Source organism: Squalius cephalus (assembly GCF_949319135.1).
Source record: "Squalius cephalus genome assembly, chromosome: 5".
In the NCBI taxonomy this organism is placed as follows: Eukaryota; Metazoa; Chordata; class Actinopteri; order Cypriniformes; family Leuciscidae; genus Squalius; species Squalius cephalus.
The window spans coordinates 11547055-11562238 of NC_137126.1; the positions used below are offsets into that span (position 1 = coordinate 11547055).

General features: G+C 37.6%; 1 protein-coding gene across 1 annotated transcript in view; it reads right to left on the bottom strand.

Annotated features, from left to right (window-relative positions):
* Positions 1-15184, bottom strand: part of pcsk5a (proprotein convertase subtilisin/kexin type 5a) — a 39476-nt gene that overhangs the window by 12963 nt on the left and 11329 nt on the right. The window contains exons 12-27 of the mRNA XM_079872658.1: positions 14547-14735; positions 13406-13542; positions 13163-13282; positions 11579-11681; positions 11308-11498; positions 10226-10313; positions 10013-10116; positions 8816-8954; positions 8522-8637; positions 8308-8410; positions 7411-7547; positions 4563-4763; positions 3544-3612; positions 2357-2399; positions 2080-2222; positions 1760-1960 (exon numbers count right to left, since the gene is read on the bottom strand). Coding sequence (XP_079728784.1) covers positions 1760-1960; positions 2080-2222; positions 2357-2399; positions 3544-3612; positions 4563-4763; positions 7411-7547; positions 8308-8410; positions 8522-8637; positions 8816-8954; positions 10013-10116; positions 10226-10313; positions 11308-11498; positions 11579-11681; positions 13163-13282; positions 13406-13542; positions 14547-14735 — 2084 coding nt within the window. The remainder of the gene's footprint in view (positions 1-1759; positions 1961-2079; positions 2223-2356; positions 2400-3543; positions 3613-4562; positions 4764-7410; positions 7548-8307; positions 8411-8521; positions 8638-8815; positions 8955-10012; positions 10117-10225; positions 10314-11307; positions 11499-11578; positions 11682-13162; positions 13283-13405; positions 13543-14546; positions 14736-15184) is intronic.

Consider the following 15184-nt stretch of genomic DNA (forward strand, 5'->3'; position numbering starts at 1 on the left):
ATTACACTATTTCCCCCTGTTGCATGGACAGAACGAAAAGCTTTAGGACCTCGGACCAGCTCTTCGTCTGTTACGGAGGCCAGCAGAAGGGATAGGCTGTCTCCAGCCAGAGGTTAGCCCACTGGATAGTGGATGCTATTGTCTTGGCGTATCAATCCCAAGACGTGCCTTGCCCATTCGGGTTGCGAGCGCACTCAACTAGAAGTGTTGCTTCCTCCTGTGCGTTGGCTCAAGGCACCTCGCTGACAGATATATGTAGAGCTGCGGGCTGGGCGACACCCAACACGTTTGCTAGATTTTATAGCCTTCGTGTAGAGCCGGTATCCTCCCGTATACTCGCCCCAAGTGGCCAGTAGTGCGAGGAACCCGCTCAAGTGTCGGCTTGCTAAGCCATTCTCGCCTGGTCGGCCAGATACGTGCGTCTATTTGCTCCAGTGTGTTCCCCAGAGATGACTAACCCAGTTGAGTTCCTCCGTCACCCCTACGGCAGTCAGACGTTGCGGAGCGTCTGACACCAGGCCTAACACTCGTATGCATTGAGGAACCTGTGCTAGGCTGGGTGTCCATATGTAGTGGTCCCTGCAGCGACCCCATATGTGTAAATGGTATGGCTACCCTGTCGGCTATCCAGTGTCTTTCTCTGCCAGTGCGCTTCCCCCCCTAGGATTAGGTTGGAACCACCCCAGAGACTTCCATGTGTTGCACTACCCTGCTAGGCTAGTCCATACAGTATGCAGGTATGTATTCTCCACGTTACCTCCCTCCAGGCAGGTCGTGGCTTCCGCAGCGTTCTCCTTCCCCTAGGAAGGGCATGCTTTCCCAGTGTTATCCAATGTGCTCACTGAGTGGGTCTTGCGGAGCATCAGTGGCCAGGTCTCCCTGCATAAGCTTCTGTCCCTAATAAAGGGAAAGAAGTGAGGCTTATGCAGGGCACTGAAAGGGCCAACAACACAACATGGCGTGTTGGTAGGGATCCCATTTCTGTCGGATCCCTCAGACGAACATTGGAGTGACCGACATGAAAGGGAACGTCTCGTCATACACAACATTCGTCCCATCGCCATGTTGTTGTACCATCGCTGCAGACGGCTGGGTCCCTGGCTAAGCTCCTCAACGAAAACCAAGGGTGCCTTGCACCTTCTGCTCATTATATGCCCGCACTGCGTGATAGAAGCAGCTGGCGCAATTATCGCATGCCAATATGCATTGGCTCGTTTAGTTTCTCTAGTAGATTGGTCTCTCTGCGAAGATCCCATTTCTGTCGGATCCCTCCGACGAACATCTCCGTTCCCTCTTTCAGGGAACGTGGGTTACCATACGTAACCGAGACGTTTTCTAATGAAGTATAGGTCACAAATGATATTTCTTTAATATCATTATTAAAAAACATTTTTCCTAGACATCTTTTCTAGACATACAACCCATATTCCTACTAAATAGAACATTCTTTTTTACTGGTCTCCAAGACCTCTGCCCTTAAGTTTCAATGCCTGAGCTCAAATATACCAAAGTCTTCCTTTTGACAGTGGATTTATTCCAAAAGAAATATTCCAATATGACTGCAACCCTATATAGGACAAGCGGTTTGGAAATTGGATGGATAGATAGATGGAATTCAATATGAACTTGTATGAAATCAAATTCTTCCAAGACCAAATTATCTGGACTATGCCATGAGACTAAATTAAATTAAACTCTGGAGTTATGAACGAGAAGTCTCTAAATAATACATTTTTCCTCTCTGGAGTGTTGCTCTCACCAGTGAGGTACGTCTGTGCAGGGCAGACATCCTGTTCAGACACACAAACTCCATTATCAATTGTCAGTCCATCAATGCAGCTGTCACAGTCACTGTCCTCCGGCCCACTACATAAACTGCAGTCTGAGTGACATTCCTCACACTCCTGAGAATCTTCATCACCATAGAAACCATCGGGACATTCCTGCACACACTTCCCATCTGTAGGGTACATTAAACTTGTGAATAACCTTTGATTTGACCTTGAAGACGTTTGATTCCAAGGAAATGCATGAACTGATAAAATGTATACCATCGATGCAAATCGTTTTAAGCCTAACCTGACAGGAAGAGGTCAGCTTCACACCAGTGGCACTCATCTTCATCACAGCTGACACAGTCATGCTCACAGGACACACAGCTCATGGTCTCCTCCACTGTGTATGTCTTAGCAGGACAGTTCTTATAGCAGCCCTCCTCAAACCTGTGCAACACACACAGAGCATTTCAGTCACATTTCAGAGCAGCACACATCTGTAAAAGAACCTTCCATTCTTTCTTTCACAAGAACATACACAAACAAGCCAGCAGATAGTTCTGTTACATCATGTTTCTTACTTGTAATATCCATCAATGCAGGACAGACAGTGTTTGGGATTATCTGCAAAGTGTAGAAGGAACTGTAAATTATTCAGAAACATCTGTCTGGTCAACTGAATATACAGTAGTCAACATTTGAAGTGGATCAAAACCTTTCGTCAAAGTTATACATGAATTTTGAACAATACCCGTTCTTGTCTTTTTTGATCCACTTCAAATGTTGACAACTGTAGTTCACGGTGGAATGTGAAGTCAAAACAATTTGTTGCATCTGTCAATTATGTTCTAAAACTACTTTTTTGTACTTTTTTACTTTAGACATGTTGAAATTCCGAAAAGCACATGACAAACAAACACTAATGTCAGCCATGTGCTCCAACAGAAAACTAATCCCAAGAATGATCATACTAATATAATACTTCGTAGTGATTACTAAATTCTAAAACACTCACTGTAAACCCAAATAAGTTGGCATAACTCAAAAAAGTTGAGGTTATTAGTTACATAAATCATTTTAAGTTAAGAAATGCAAAGTTTCAGTGAGCAGAACTGGCAGATTTTTGTTTTGTACTCATGTATTTTAATTGCTCTTAACTAGAAATATTTGATTAAGCTAATTAGCTAATTCAGTAAATGCTACCTTGCTAATTGGTAACACAATGCTTTGATAGAATCAACATGGCATAGCAATTGCTGAATGAGTATGGCAATATAGAACAGTAAACATATCTGTTCTCAACCCAAGCTTATGCTCCACTTATGCAAAAAAAAAAACACATAACAGAAACTCTTCTAAATTATAAATTAGCATAGCAGAACTGTGCACACTAAATCTCTCACTTAACATTAATCTTGCACAAAAACATTATACAACACTTAATTTTAGCATTTACTCTTTTAGAATTTACCCCTTTCGCGTGCTGGGAAACAGAAATCCAAGCCCAGTTCAATTTAAGTTTGTCTAATTTAAAAGAAACATGTTCACAAAACTCAAAACAATAAAACAATTCAGTTTGCTTAAAATGTGTCAGTTTTGTGAAATCAAAGGAAAGTTCTAAATACTCATAAAAGTTAATTTGATTGAACTAATTTGTTTAATTTAAGTTTGCTTTAGTCAAACCAAACAATTATTGTGAGCATTCGGGTTTACATTGTATAATATCATAGTGATTACTAAATGCTAAAAAAAAAACTGCCGAACTTACAGAGAACACACTTATTACATCCCTCTTCACATGACATGCAGTCATCATATTCTGGGTCTTCCACCTCCCCTAAAACACACACACAAACTAATTAACTGCATTGATTGAGGCCTGTCCTGAAAGTGAAAAATAAGCCCAAAGCCTAGCACTAATAATATTTTAAGGAATATTTCACCCCAAAATGAAAATGTAATTTTCATTGTATAAAAAAAGAGCAGCTTGGACATTGTGCTAATTCTGTCAGGACCACTATCGTCAAATACGATTGACAATTAGTATACAGTTAGGATTGGCGGTATGGTTCTGTTCTTGGGCAAGAACTCCCTGCATCCATGCAGCCTATCATGGATAAGAGCAGGTAAACAGAACAGAACCAACATGCATGTATTGCAGATATCATTAATTCAAGATTGTAAAGTAACATAATTAAAAATTTGGGTAATTAGGGTAATTAGCTCCTGAGAAACGCGATAGCTGCTGATAATACTGAAGGAGCTTATATATGTATACAGTGATAGATATCGTATTCCTATAGACCTTATGCGCCAGAGAAACGACGTCGCCACCATCTTTAGAATATTGTCTTTTATCTTCCGTTTTTGCGGTCGCTCTGTATATTTCTATGGCATTGTTGTCCAGGAGTAATTCGCTTTTGAAGAGGATTTACTTTATGTAAAGATAACGTAAGTTATCATGAGGACTGTAATGTTTAAAGCAGATGACTTAACAAATGTCAGTCGACCGGGAAGATTTTCAAACGAGCCATTCATTAATAAACACGCAAAATCGCTGTGAAAATACAGACCGGAAGTCAAAAGACAACAACGCAGCACTGAAAAGGGGCGGGGCTACATAAGTTCTATAGATAGATGTGGATCAGCTGAGAGTCAGCTGATGCGAGCTTGACTAACGTGTCCTGCCAGAACTGATGCTACGCTTGATATTTCTCTTTTTTTGTGTGTGTTCTAACAAAAAAAATAAATAAATACATTTTAACAAAACTGAACAATAAGCCATACCTTCACCACACCCCGGTTTATTACAGAGACCATCATTGAGGTAGAAGGAGTCGTCACACCTGATGCAGTGTGTGGCTGAGGAGCAGAGTTTGCAGTGTGAAGGACAAGGCTCACATGCCTTCAACTTTGTGTGGAAATGAGCCTGAGGACACGCATCCAAACACTCGCCATTATACAGGTGCCGGTCCATCCCAAACTTATCTACAGCACACATAATACAAGCACATACACAAATTTATATACACAGGGACACATACTGTAAATGGAGACAGATAAAAAAAAAAGTATTGGTCATAAATATTTTCACGTTTGTGCATTTGCAGCAAATACTGCAGGTCATTGTGTCACTTAAAACATCATAAACTTGCCAGTCTCTCACCACCTGTCAAAAAACAGTGAGAATGCTGTTTCTCCTATTTTCATTTTGGTGGCTTAAAGCCAGGAATGAAATTGAGGAGATTCGATCATGATAGAAAATTCGGTAACACTTTATAATAACTGCACGCTATTAATCATTAGTTAAGCATTAGTAAACAGTTAATTCATCATTTATAAAGCAGACATTAATAAGCAATTTATAAATACAGCTATAAATGCTTTATTATTGATTTAGAAGCATATATATAATGTGTCTAATAATTGTATTTTCATACTTTATTAATTATCAATTTATAATTTCTAAATGAAGTATAGCATTATTTACAAACCAGTTATTTGGGAGTTGTCAGTGATTCATAAGATCACTTAAGTGTAAGTAAATGTAGTAAATGCAGGTAGTTATAAAGCAGTTAGTAGTGGTCAGTTAACTATTTTTGTGAGCTCTTCTAAAGTGAGGACTAGTTATGCCTTGTAAAGCATTTATAAAGGAGATTTAAAGAGTCAGTAATCTTCTAAACAGAAAAAGGAAACAAACACAACAGTGATACAGAACATAGAAATATTAAACTGAGCCTTTAAATCTCCTTTATAAATGCTTTACAAGGCATAACTTGTCCTCAATTTAGATGAGCTCACAAAAATAGTTAACTGACCACTACTAAATTCTTTATAACTACTCAAATTAATCCAATGAATGTACATTGAAATAGTTTATTAATCATTTACTTACACTTTCTAAGTGATCTTATGAACCACTGACAACTCCTAAATAACTGGTTTGTAAATAATGCTATACTTCATTTAGAAATGATAAATTGATCATTAATAAAGTATGAAAATACAATTATTAAACACATCATAGATATGTGTTTAAAACAAGAATAAAGCATTTATATCTATATTTATATACTGCTTATTAATGTCTTTTAATTATTTATAAATGATGAATTTACTGTTTACTAATGCTTAACTAATGATTAGCGTGGAGTTATTATAAAGTGTTACCGAAAATTCTTTTTTTTCCTTCCAAGCTAAAGGTAAATTATCAGCTAAGGTAAAATTTTCTATAAGATTTGAAACACTGGTCACACTGGACCATTAAACCAATTGTATCTCTTTGATTTAATTTGCTTAAAGGGGACCTATTATGCAAAATTCACTTTTGTATGGTGTTTGGACATAAATGTGTGTTGGCAGTGTGTGTACACAACCACCCTACAGTGATAAAAATCCACTCACTCCTTTTTTTTTAATCTCCATAAATCAAAAGCAGTCTCTCCAAACGACCCGTTTTCAGAATGTGGCTTTAGTGACATCACTAAAGCCACAGGCCCCGCCCCCGAGTGTTGACTGACACTGCCGTTATAACTTAGACCCGCCCTGATCGAGTTCACTGCGAGTTGTACACATCAGCCATTGCTGCAGCAATGCACTCACGAGAAGCGTCGAAGCATCTCCCAAGCGTTGAAGGCGTTGTAGCTGAATGCATTCATTCACATAGCTCTCTTTATTTACTCTTGAAATCTGCCAGCCACTGAAGACGAGGTGGATTCATTTTGTTTTCAAAGAAAATCCTCCCTCAACTCTACAGAAATTTATGTAAGTTACTTATGCACTTCGTATACTGTTTACTCAGCTCTAACAGTGATTTTCTGAAGAAAAACTGATGCTTCATCTTTTGTGTGACATACAGTAAACTTTATTAAACTCATCAGTATATTTTGTGTCATCATTCAGACAATTAGATCGTCAGACGGAGTCCTACAGCAGGCTTGCATTAAAAGTGTATACAAGCAATGCCAAATAGGTTATAATCGTAATTAAACTAAACTATACCTTTTCCAACTCCGTACAGCATATATTCTCTGACTCTGTAGGCATTTTTATGGTCGAAATGAACACCATTACTGTGACTGTCTGTTTTATTATTATCATCTTTACTGTTCTCTGGCTCTGATCGCGGCTGCTTAGGCTCCGCCCCCTGTCCCGTGAACCAGCAGCTCATTAGCATTTAAAGGAGAAGCACTAAAACAGTGCGTTTTTCACAGACTCAAAAAATGATGATTTAAACGTGCTGTAAATAAAATTCTGTTGGGTATTTTGAGCTAAAACTTCACATACACACTCTGGGGACATCAGAGAATTATTTTACATCTTGTGAAAAGGGGCATAATAGGTCCCCTTTAAGTCTGAACAGCAAATGTCAGACTGTATTATGAAGCCCATTTTTTACTCACACTTGGTGCTTGGCAAGTTTTCATTTTGGAGCTCTTAGAAATAAGATTAATTGGTTTATCCATGTTAAACCATGTTTTTTTAATACTTAAAGTGTTAAAATATGTGCTTAAAATATAGTGCTCATAAACGGCTTTTTCATATGTCACGACTAACAAGTGGATAAAGTTGCACAATTTGGTTGAGTTATTGGAACAGCAGCAATTTGGACTAAGGATGAGAAATGAATCTTGACCTGTATCACAGCTGGTACAGTTAGCAGGGCCAGCATCAAGGCACTGGGCACAGGTGTGGTCACAGAGGTGGCACTGTCCATTGGATGGGTATTTCCCATTTGAGCAGCTGACCACACAACGTCCCTCATCCAGCCATCTACAAGAGCAGTACAGAGGAAATGTACATTATTAGAAAATGACTTTTGTTTGTACTGGTAACTGACTGAATGACCAAACGTTTCTCTCTATTCTCGTCTCCTGTGACCCAGCAAATCACTTTTCACAATTCATATTGTGAATATCTCCTGTAAAAGTAACAATAACAACATATATTCCTTCTTTACTTTGCCAAGATATTAAAAACTTCTCCAATAAATAACTAAATGTTTGTAACAATTACATTATTTTTAATGTTTTTGAAGAAGTCTCTTATGCTCACCAATGGCGCATTTATTTGATGAAAAATACAGTAAAACTGAAATATTGTAAAATATTGTTGCAATTTAATATAACTATTTTATATTTGAATACATTTTAAAATGTCATTTTTTCCTGTGGTGGAAAAAGCTAGATTTTCAGCAGCCATTAATCCAGTCTTCAATGTCACTGTCTCTGGCAGGTGGCTGTAATTAAGCACACGATGTACGAGATACTCAAGCAGACTTTTAATATAATACTCAACACACCAAACAGGAGAAAATCTAGGAGAATGTACAACCACTTAACAATCAATGTAACACATTGGAAAACTGGGTCAGCCAAACAGAAACTGAACATAACCCTGACAGTCACAAGATCCTTGAAAAAAATATTCTGATATGCCGATTTTAAAAAGCCTGGCCAACAGCATCCCATGCTTGGGACAAGCAATGGAGTCTTTTCAGCAGGTAAATAACTGTTGAAAAACGGTGTCTTACTGTGTGTTGGAGCAGCTGAGACAGTCCTCACTCTTTGGACCTTTACATTTATGACAGGACACATCACATGACTGACACTCTCCACTCTCATCCTGATATTCCCCTTTAAACACAAAAATAAATTCATTGCAATTATATCTGATAGTGTTACAACAACTTTACAGTACTTTGCATCAACAGGTTGCATACTCTGGTTGAAAGAACCAGAACTTACCATCACCACAGTTGTGGCTGAGAACACACATGCCATCCTGAAGTGCGTGTCCATCTACACACTCACTGCAGTTTCCTTTACCCGGACCGACACAGGCCAGACAACTCACATCACACCTGCACATATACACACAGAATCAAACTAGTGGTAAGAGAAGTTGATACATGTTGAAGAGATGAGAGGTTGTAGCACACACACACACACACACACACACACACACACACACACACACACACACACACACACACACACACACACACACACACACACACACACACACACACACACACACACCTCTCACAGGTGCTCTGAGTGTCTGTGCTGTCAGAGTTCGGTTGTACAGCGTAGAAACCTTGACTGCAGGAGGACACACATCTCCAGTTCTCCATCAGGTAGCCTTCAGCACAGCGATTACATAACTCTAGACCTGCAGCTGTACAAAGACATGAAAACAAACTCACATCAGTTAAAAACACAAAATGTCCATGTCAAAAGTTCCTGTACAGGATTGCTGTTGGAATTTGATCACATTCTTGGATATTATAAATAGTGAACACAAGAATTTCCACAGATTTGTTTTTACCCTTGTTTGATAAGAGTATTAGAGTGTAATAGTTAAAATAAATCATTTCAAGGAAAGAAATCTTATGATGCCCTACAATTCCACAATTACAAGATGCTAAAGGAATGCTGATTGCTAATAGAATTTACAGTATATCATGATTTGGAACTAATCCTGAATGAGAATCCTTTAAGAAACCATGAACATACTATAAACTGAAATTCAGTTTAAAAATTATTTGGATTGAACTTTTATTTGATTTTTTAAGGATTCTTGTTTGATCCCACTGGTTTCAGATTATGACAGAATTCAGTTGTTTCATCACATGCTACTGTTCCAAACAATCAGATCGCAAAGAACAAACGGTGCTAATATACAGTGCACTCACGGTGTGTTGTAGTACTACCGGAAAATGATTCTAACCTTAATCTCCTGAAATCTCAGTTGGCTAAAACAGTTTTTTTTTTCTTCTTTTTTTCTGATCAGTCTGTATTTACAGACCACTTGTTTCAAATGTGCATGAATGGATACACATAGTGTAGATGTTAACTTTTTTGTGGGGTTGGTAGGAGTGTTAAATAGATAAAATTAAGATGATTATGGCAGCCTTTTTAATCAATTCAGTTGTTTAATTTCTATAGGTTTTGTAACATTCTAAAAGCTCTTAATTCCATACATACTAAAAACTGGTCAGTGTATTCACTAGGTTGCTTCAGAGGCATGAGGTACTATAACAATGCAACAATAATAAAACAATGCATTGACATTTACTTTTTACTTTTGATACTCAAGAACTTTTAAAAACAAGTACTTCTGTCCTTTTATTCAAGTAAAAATCGGTCTCTACAACTTTTACTTGTAATGGAGTAATATTTGACCAGTAGTATCTGTACTTTCACACAAGTAAGGAAGTTGTGTACTTTGACCACCTCTGCATGTAGCACAGGCTGGGTGGCAAGGCTCACATGAGTCCTCCAGCTTACTGTAGTAATGGCCCACCTCACAACTCTTCTGGCATCTGTTGCCCACAAGACTGAAAGGGCCGAAGAGAGAAACAGTCAACTTTCATTACAGCGAACTGACATGGCTACATTGCCTCATGAAATATCAGTGGGTTCAAACATTTAATAAAAATATATTACCTTGTGCCCTCAGAGCACTCTGTGCAAATGGAGGCTGAGGTGCATTTCATACAGTTCTCAATATTACACTTCCTACACACGTTTTCCTCTGCATCAAAAAAAAAACATTCATTAACACAGAATAAATCAAAAGGTGTGTCCTAACCAGGCACATCACAGAAAATCTATATATATATCCCTGCCACAGAACAACAATTTTGGGTACCACAAAAAAACATTTCAGTCAGCAGTTCTTAAAAGAAAATTTTTATAATCTAAAGAACCTCTAAAGTTTCCATGGATGTTAAAGGTTCTTCATGGAACCATAGATGCCAATAAGCCACACTGAAAAATCCAGCTATAGGACGAAGTCCATGTTGGTCCAGGCTGGTTAATGCTGGTTAGAGTTAGCATAGTGCTGTCTAGTTGGTGGACCAGCAGTCATGCTGTTCTCAATCAAAACTGAGCTGGTGTTGCTGGTCCACCACCAGCTGGTCTTCCCATGGACGCATTGACCAGCAATGCTGGATTTTTCAGCAGAAAGAACCTTTATTTTTTACTTAAAGTCCCCCTGTGGTGCAAATCAAGCTATTAATGTTGATTATATGTCTATGTGGTGTTTTTAATAGTTTAGTTTAAGACAAACCATGTGCAAATTCATAAGTCAACACCATTGCTGAGTCATTTCTCTTTAAAATTGCGGTTTGAAATCGCTGGTGTTTCTGACGTCACCTTGTTTGGTAACAAGGTTACCTTGTAAGCAAACATGTCAACGTGTGATCGTCAATCTCAAGTGGATCTCTGGTGTGACTGAGTGGAGGTGGGGCTAATTTGCATATTTATAGAACCATGTATACTATATGAGGCAAGGGTGTAGAGTTACATTCAAGCTATTTTAAGGCATGAAGGTTTTTTTTTTTTTTTTTTTTTTCAAGGAAAAAAGTTTAAATATGTAATTTTGGTGAGCAAAGATGAGTTTTAAGGTATACAATTATTGACTACAGGGGGACTTTAAGAGTAATGTGTAATGTACTTGGTTTCTTTTTTTAAACAAGTAACCCACTTGCTTTTCAGTCTTATTGGCATGGTGGCATCACTCTTACCGTGGTGAAGATAGTAGCCATCCTCACAGCTGGTCACACAGTTGTTCTTTTCCTCGTTCAGATAGTATCCAGACCTACAGGCTGTGCACTGATCACTGCGGCTGCCTAAACACGACTTACAGAAGGAGTAACACTTCTTACACCTGTTCTTATCCCCCCAGTACCCGCCTGGACACTCAGACACACAGATCCTGAAAAATGAGTTAGTGTAGTATCAGTAAACTTTTTATGAAGAAGGAAAGGACCGAAGAGAAAAGTAAAAATTCCTGACCGTGTGTTATTTTTGAACTTTAGGAAAAAGTGCAAGCAGGAAACACATTGGTGGGATCCAGGTCCTTCACAGCCATCCTCACTACATTCTGGGTCACAAGAGCCTTATATAGAGTAGAGGGATAAAGCAAAGTATTCACAAAGAATTATATTTACAATGGCCCCAAAAGTGGGCAGTTAAGCCCACTTAAAAATACATAAATGCTCTTAAAATGGGTTAAAGAGGGAACTGATGGGGGTTCGTGAGTTGATGAAAAGCTAATAATTAATTCAATTGAATGTAACATTCAAATAAATGGTGTGATTTGATTAAGCATAGACCACAGTCAGTTGCGCTTTGTGTTTCAAAGTGAAGTGTGACACTGTGTTCATTTACACTTGCAGATTATAATAGCATGTTTTCAGAGCAGCTTGGTCCACAGTAATTGCTGCTTCTCACGTACTCCATCTCTGCAAGTGTTGTGAATTTAGTGTACATTTGGGAATGCAATGAGCGCTAGGTTTACTTTTTTACAATACATTCACATGATTTCATGGAGACATAAATTTACAGCTTTTCACCAATATTCCACCTAAACAAAAGTTGTAACTTGTAGCATTAGTTGGTTGTAAAAAGTGAACCCATGTGTGAACACCCTTAAAAGTAACTTTTTTTTCCATCAGCAGTAAAGCATTTTTTGTGTCTGGATGTCTCAGCACAGCAGTAGAAATATTGCTACTGTTGAGACAGAAGTAGAAGTAGAAGTAGCACAGAAAACTGTGAACATGTGAATGAATTGTTAAATTTAAGGGGGTAATTTAAGTAAATATTTTACATTTAAGGGGTTCAGCTGACAAAAAGGTTTGGGAATTCCAGCATTAGATAATAAAACATCAAACCAAGTTACATTTATTTTAAAGAAAAACAGCAAAATCACTTTTCAAACAAACCCAAAAAGTTTGCTAGGTTTGAAATAATATAACAATATACTCGTTTGGACACTTACTTGGACACTTTTTGTCAAATGTTAGTGTAACATGTCCATGTGTAATGAACTTTACGGAGAACTGACTTGTACATCACCTGATATACGTGCATACGTTAAAAATCATTGTGACCCTAGTTGGTTAAAAGTAATTTAAAAATAACTATATTATTAAAATTAAATTCTGTAATTCTGATCAAATCTCTGCAGATGCTAATTGGTATTTATTTTGTTATCTAATGCAGTACATGCATTTTAATTGTGACTTAAGTGTCTACGTATTTTGTGAGTGCACTTTCACAGATTCAGGCTTACATATGATCAGATTAAAAGTAAAGAGTAAGAGTATGCATATTTGCCGTGCTGTTCGAGGGGAGGGTTTGGAATTTGGAGTTTGGCACAAAGCCAGAGTACTCCCCCCAATATCCCTGGTTGGGATATACCAGCCGAGAGATGGTGGAGGTGATGCTGGAAAACTAGGAAGGTGAGAGACAGCTATATATACAGCCTTCCTCTCATGCTACCGAACTTTCTTAAAATAAACTTCATATAATGTATTTTTTATTTATAATATACAAAGTCGTTTGGCCAGCATGCTTTTAAAGAATTGGGTAAATCACCATTGTACTCCTCTGTGGTGTCATCTTCAGAAGGCAGCTGGGCAGAGCGGGGCTGTTCATGTCTCATGTATGGGTGTGTGGATGTTCCATAAAGCACCAGGGACCATTCTACCAGTTTCCCTAATATAAACAATAGAGAAGGAAAAATAATTTACATTCTATTATAGTTGTAGTTTACATTTTGTACATATACCATGGATTCTACCACAGTTAAGTTTAAAGTATGTTAAGGTGGTATGGCACCTTGGAGTCGGCTGTTTCTGCGTGGAGATGGGGTGTCTCTGATGTCCAGGATCCAGTCTCCTGCTGGTTTTTCGCCCCAGCAGTGAGTCGTCATGAATTCCCACTTAAGGAAGCCCTCACTGGAGTGGTCATTTGGTCTGACAGGAAATAACCATAGAATGATTAAAACAATCACTCAGATAATCCTAAAGAATTAGTGGGAAAAGGTAAAAACTTATTAGCTATTGTAGATAGTATTTTATAAGCAGATTCATTAAGTTAAAATAAAACACACGCTAAGCCAGACATGAAATAATAGTCTGATTTTCTTTAAATGGAACAGTTTATTAATTCTTTAAACAAAATAATAAAAAAAGTTTGCATATATGATTTGTTTTTTTTTTTTTTTTTTTGAGAATCGATACATCAGGCTTTTATGGGTCACAATCATATAATAAGATGTATGACATTATGTAGATCATACAAGAGGGAAAAAACAGTTTTATTCAGAGGACCAAACTGAGCAAAAATGTGGAATTTGGTGCAGTTGCTGATATTTATAAAGAAGACTACTTACATAAACTGCATATAAATGTCAGTTTTCACTCTATATCTCCCAATGATATGTCTAGACAATATTTAAATATTTAGGCTAGACAATATCTAGGGCATATAATTCAATTCAATATAATGATAATTGAGAGATGTAAAATAAACGTTCCTCAAAAGCCTGATGTTTCATATTTGAAACTCAAATTTAACATGATTTTTCTAAAATAGATGCATAGGGATGGGATAATCAAGTAAACCTATGTTGCTTTAGTCCAGTAAGTCTTCATGTTGAAATATTGCTAACAATTTAACATTTATTTTTATGTTTACATTATAAACATCAGTAATGATTTTAGAGCGTATTGAATAATGGCATAGAATTACACTTAAAAGCCTTTGCTAAAAAGTATAAACTATCAATCAGACAACAGAAGCCATGTAGAAGATTGTGTATAACAGGTTTTAATAATACTGATCATTTAGAAGCCTCAGAAACGTATGCGTCAAATATGATTAAATTAGGTTTTATAGGATTAATCATGTATTTCAATAAATCATACAGTTATTACGATCATTTCTGTCCATCTGAGCTGGCTCAGTATATTTGTACCTGTTAGAGAGAAGCTGAGATCTGGTTCCAGAGGGTGATGTCAGTGTGATTGACAGTTCTCCCCGGTGAGGATGTGTGATTGTGACACGTACAATAACGTGCTCCAGATAGACCACCCGCTGCAGACGCTGAGCAGAGCAGCCTGAGGACTTGAACACTGACCTCAACACCCTCTCTGGACTTATGATCCTGAGATAAATACAGGGAATCTGAGTGAATCTTCAGTCAATAAGACTAACAAAAATAAATATATATTCTATAAAGTATCTAGGAATACAATGTAAATACCATTGGTAGAAGAATATGGTAATCATTTAATACCGTGCCAATATATACAGTGATGGCCAAACTTATTAGAACACTTGGCATATTTAAGAGGTTTCAGCTGTTATTTTCCAAGAGGACAATGACCCTAAACATTCTTCTAACTATTGCCGGAACTACCTGCAACGGAAGGAATCTGCTGGAACAGTGAAAATTATGGACTGGACCCGTCAAAGTCTGGACCTAAACCCCATTGAGAAAATTTGGGATGAGTTGGAAAATAAACTGGACAGATCTATTGTACTTTCAAAGGAAAGCCTCTGGCTTCAGTTGCAGAAGGCATGGGATAACATTAGTGTTGAAGTTCTCAGGAA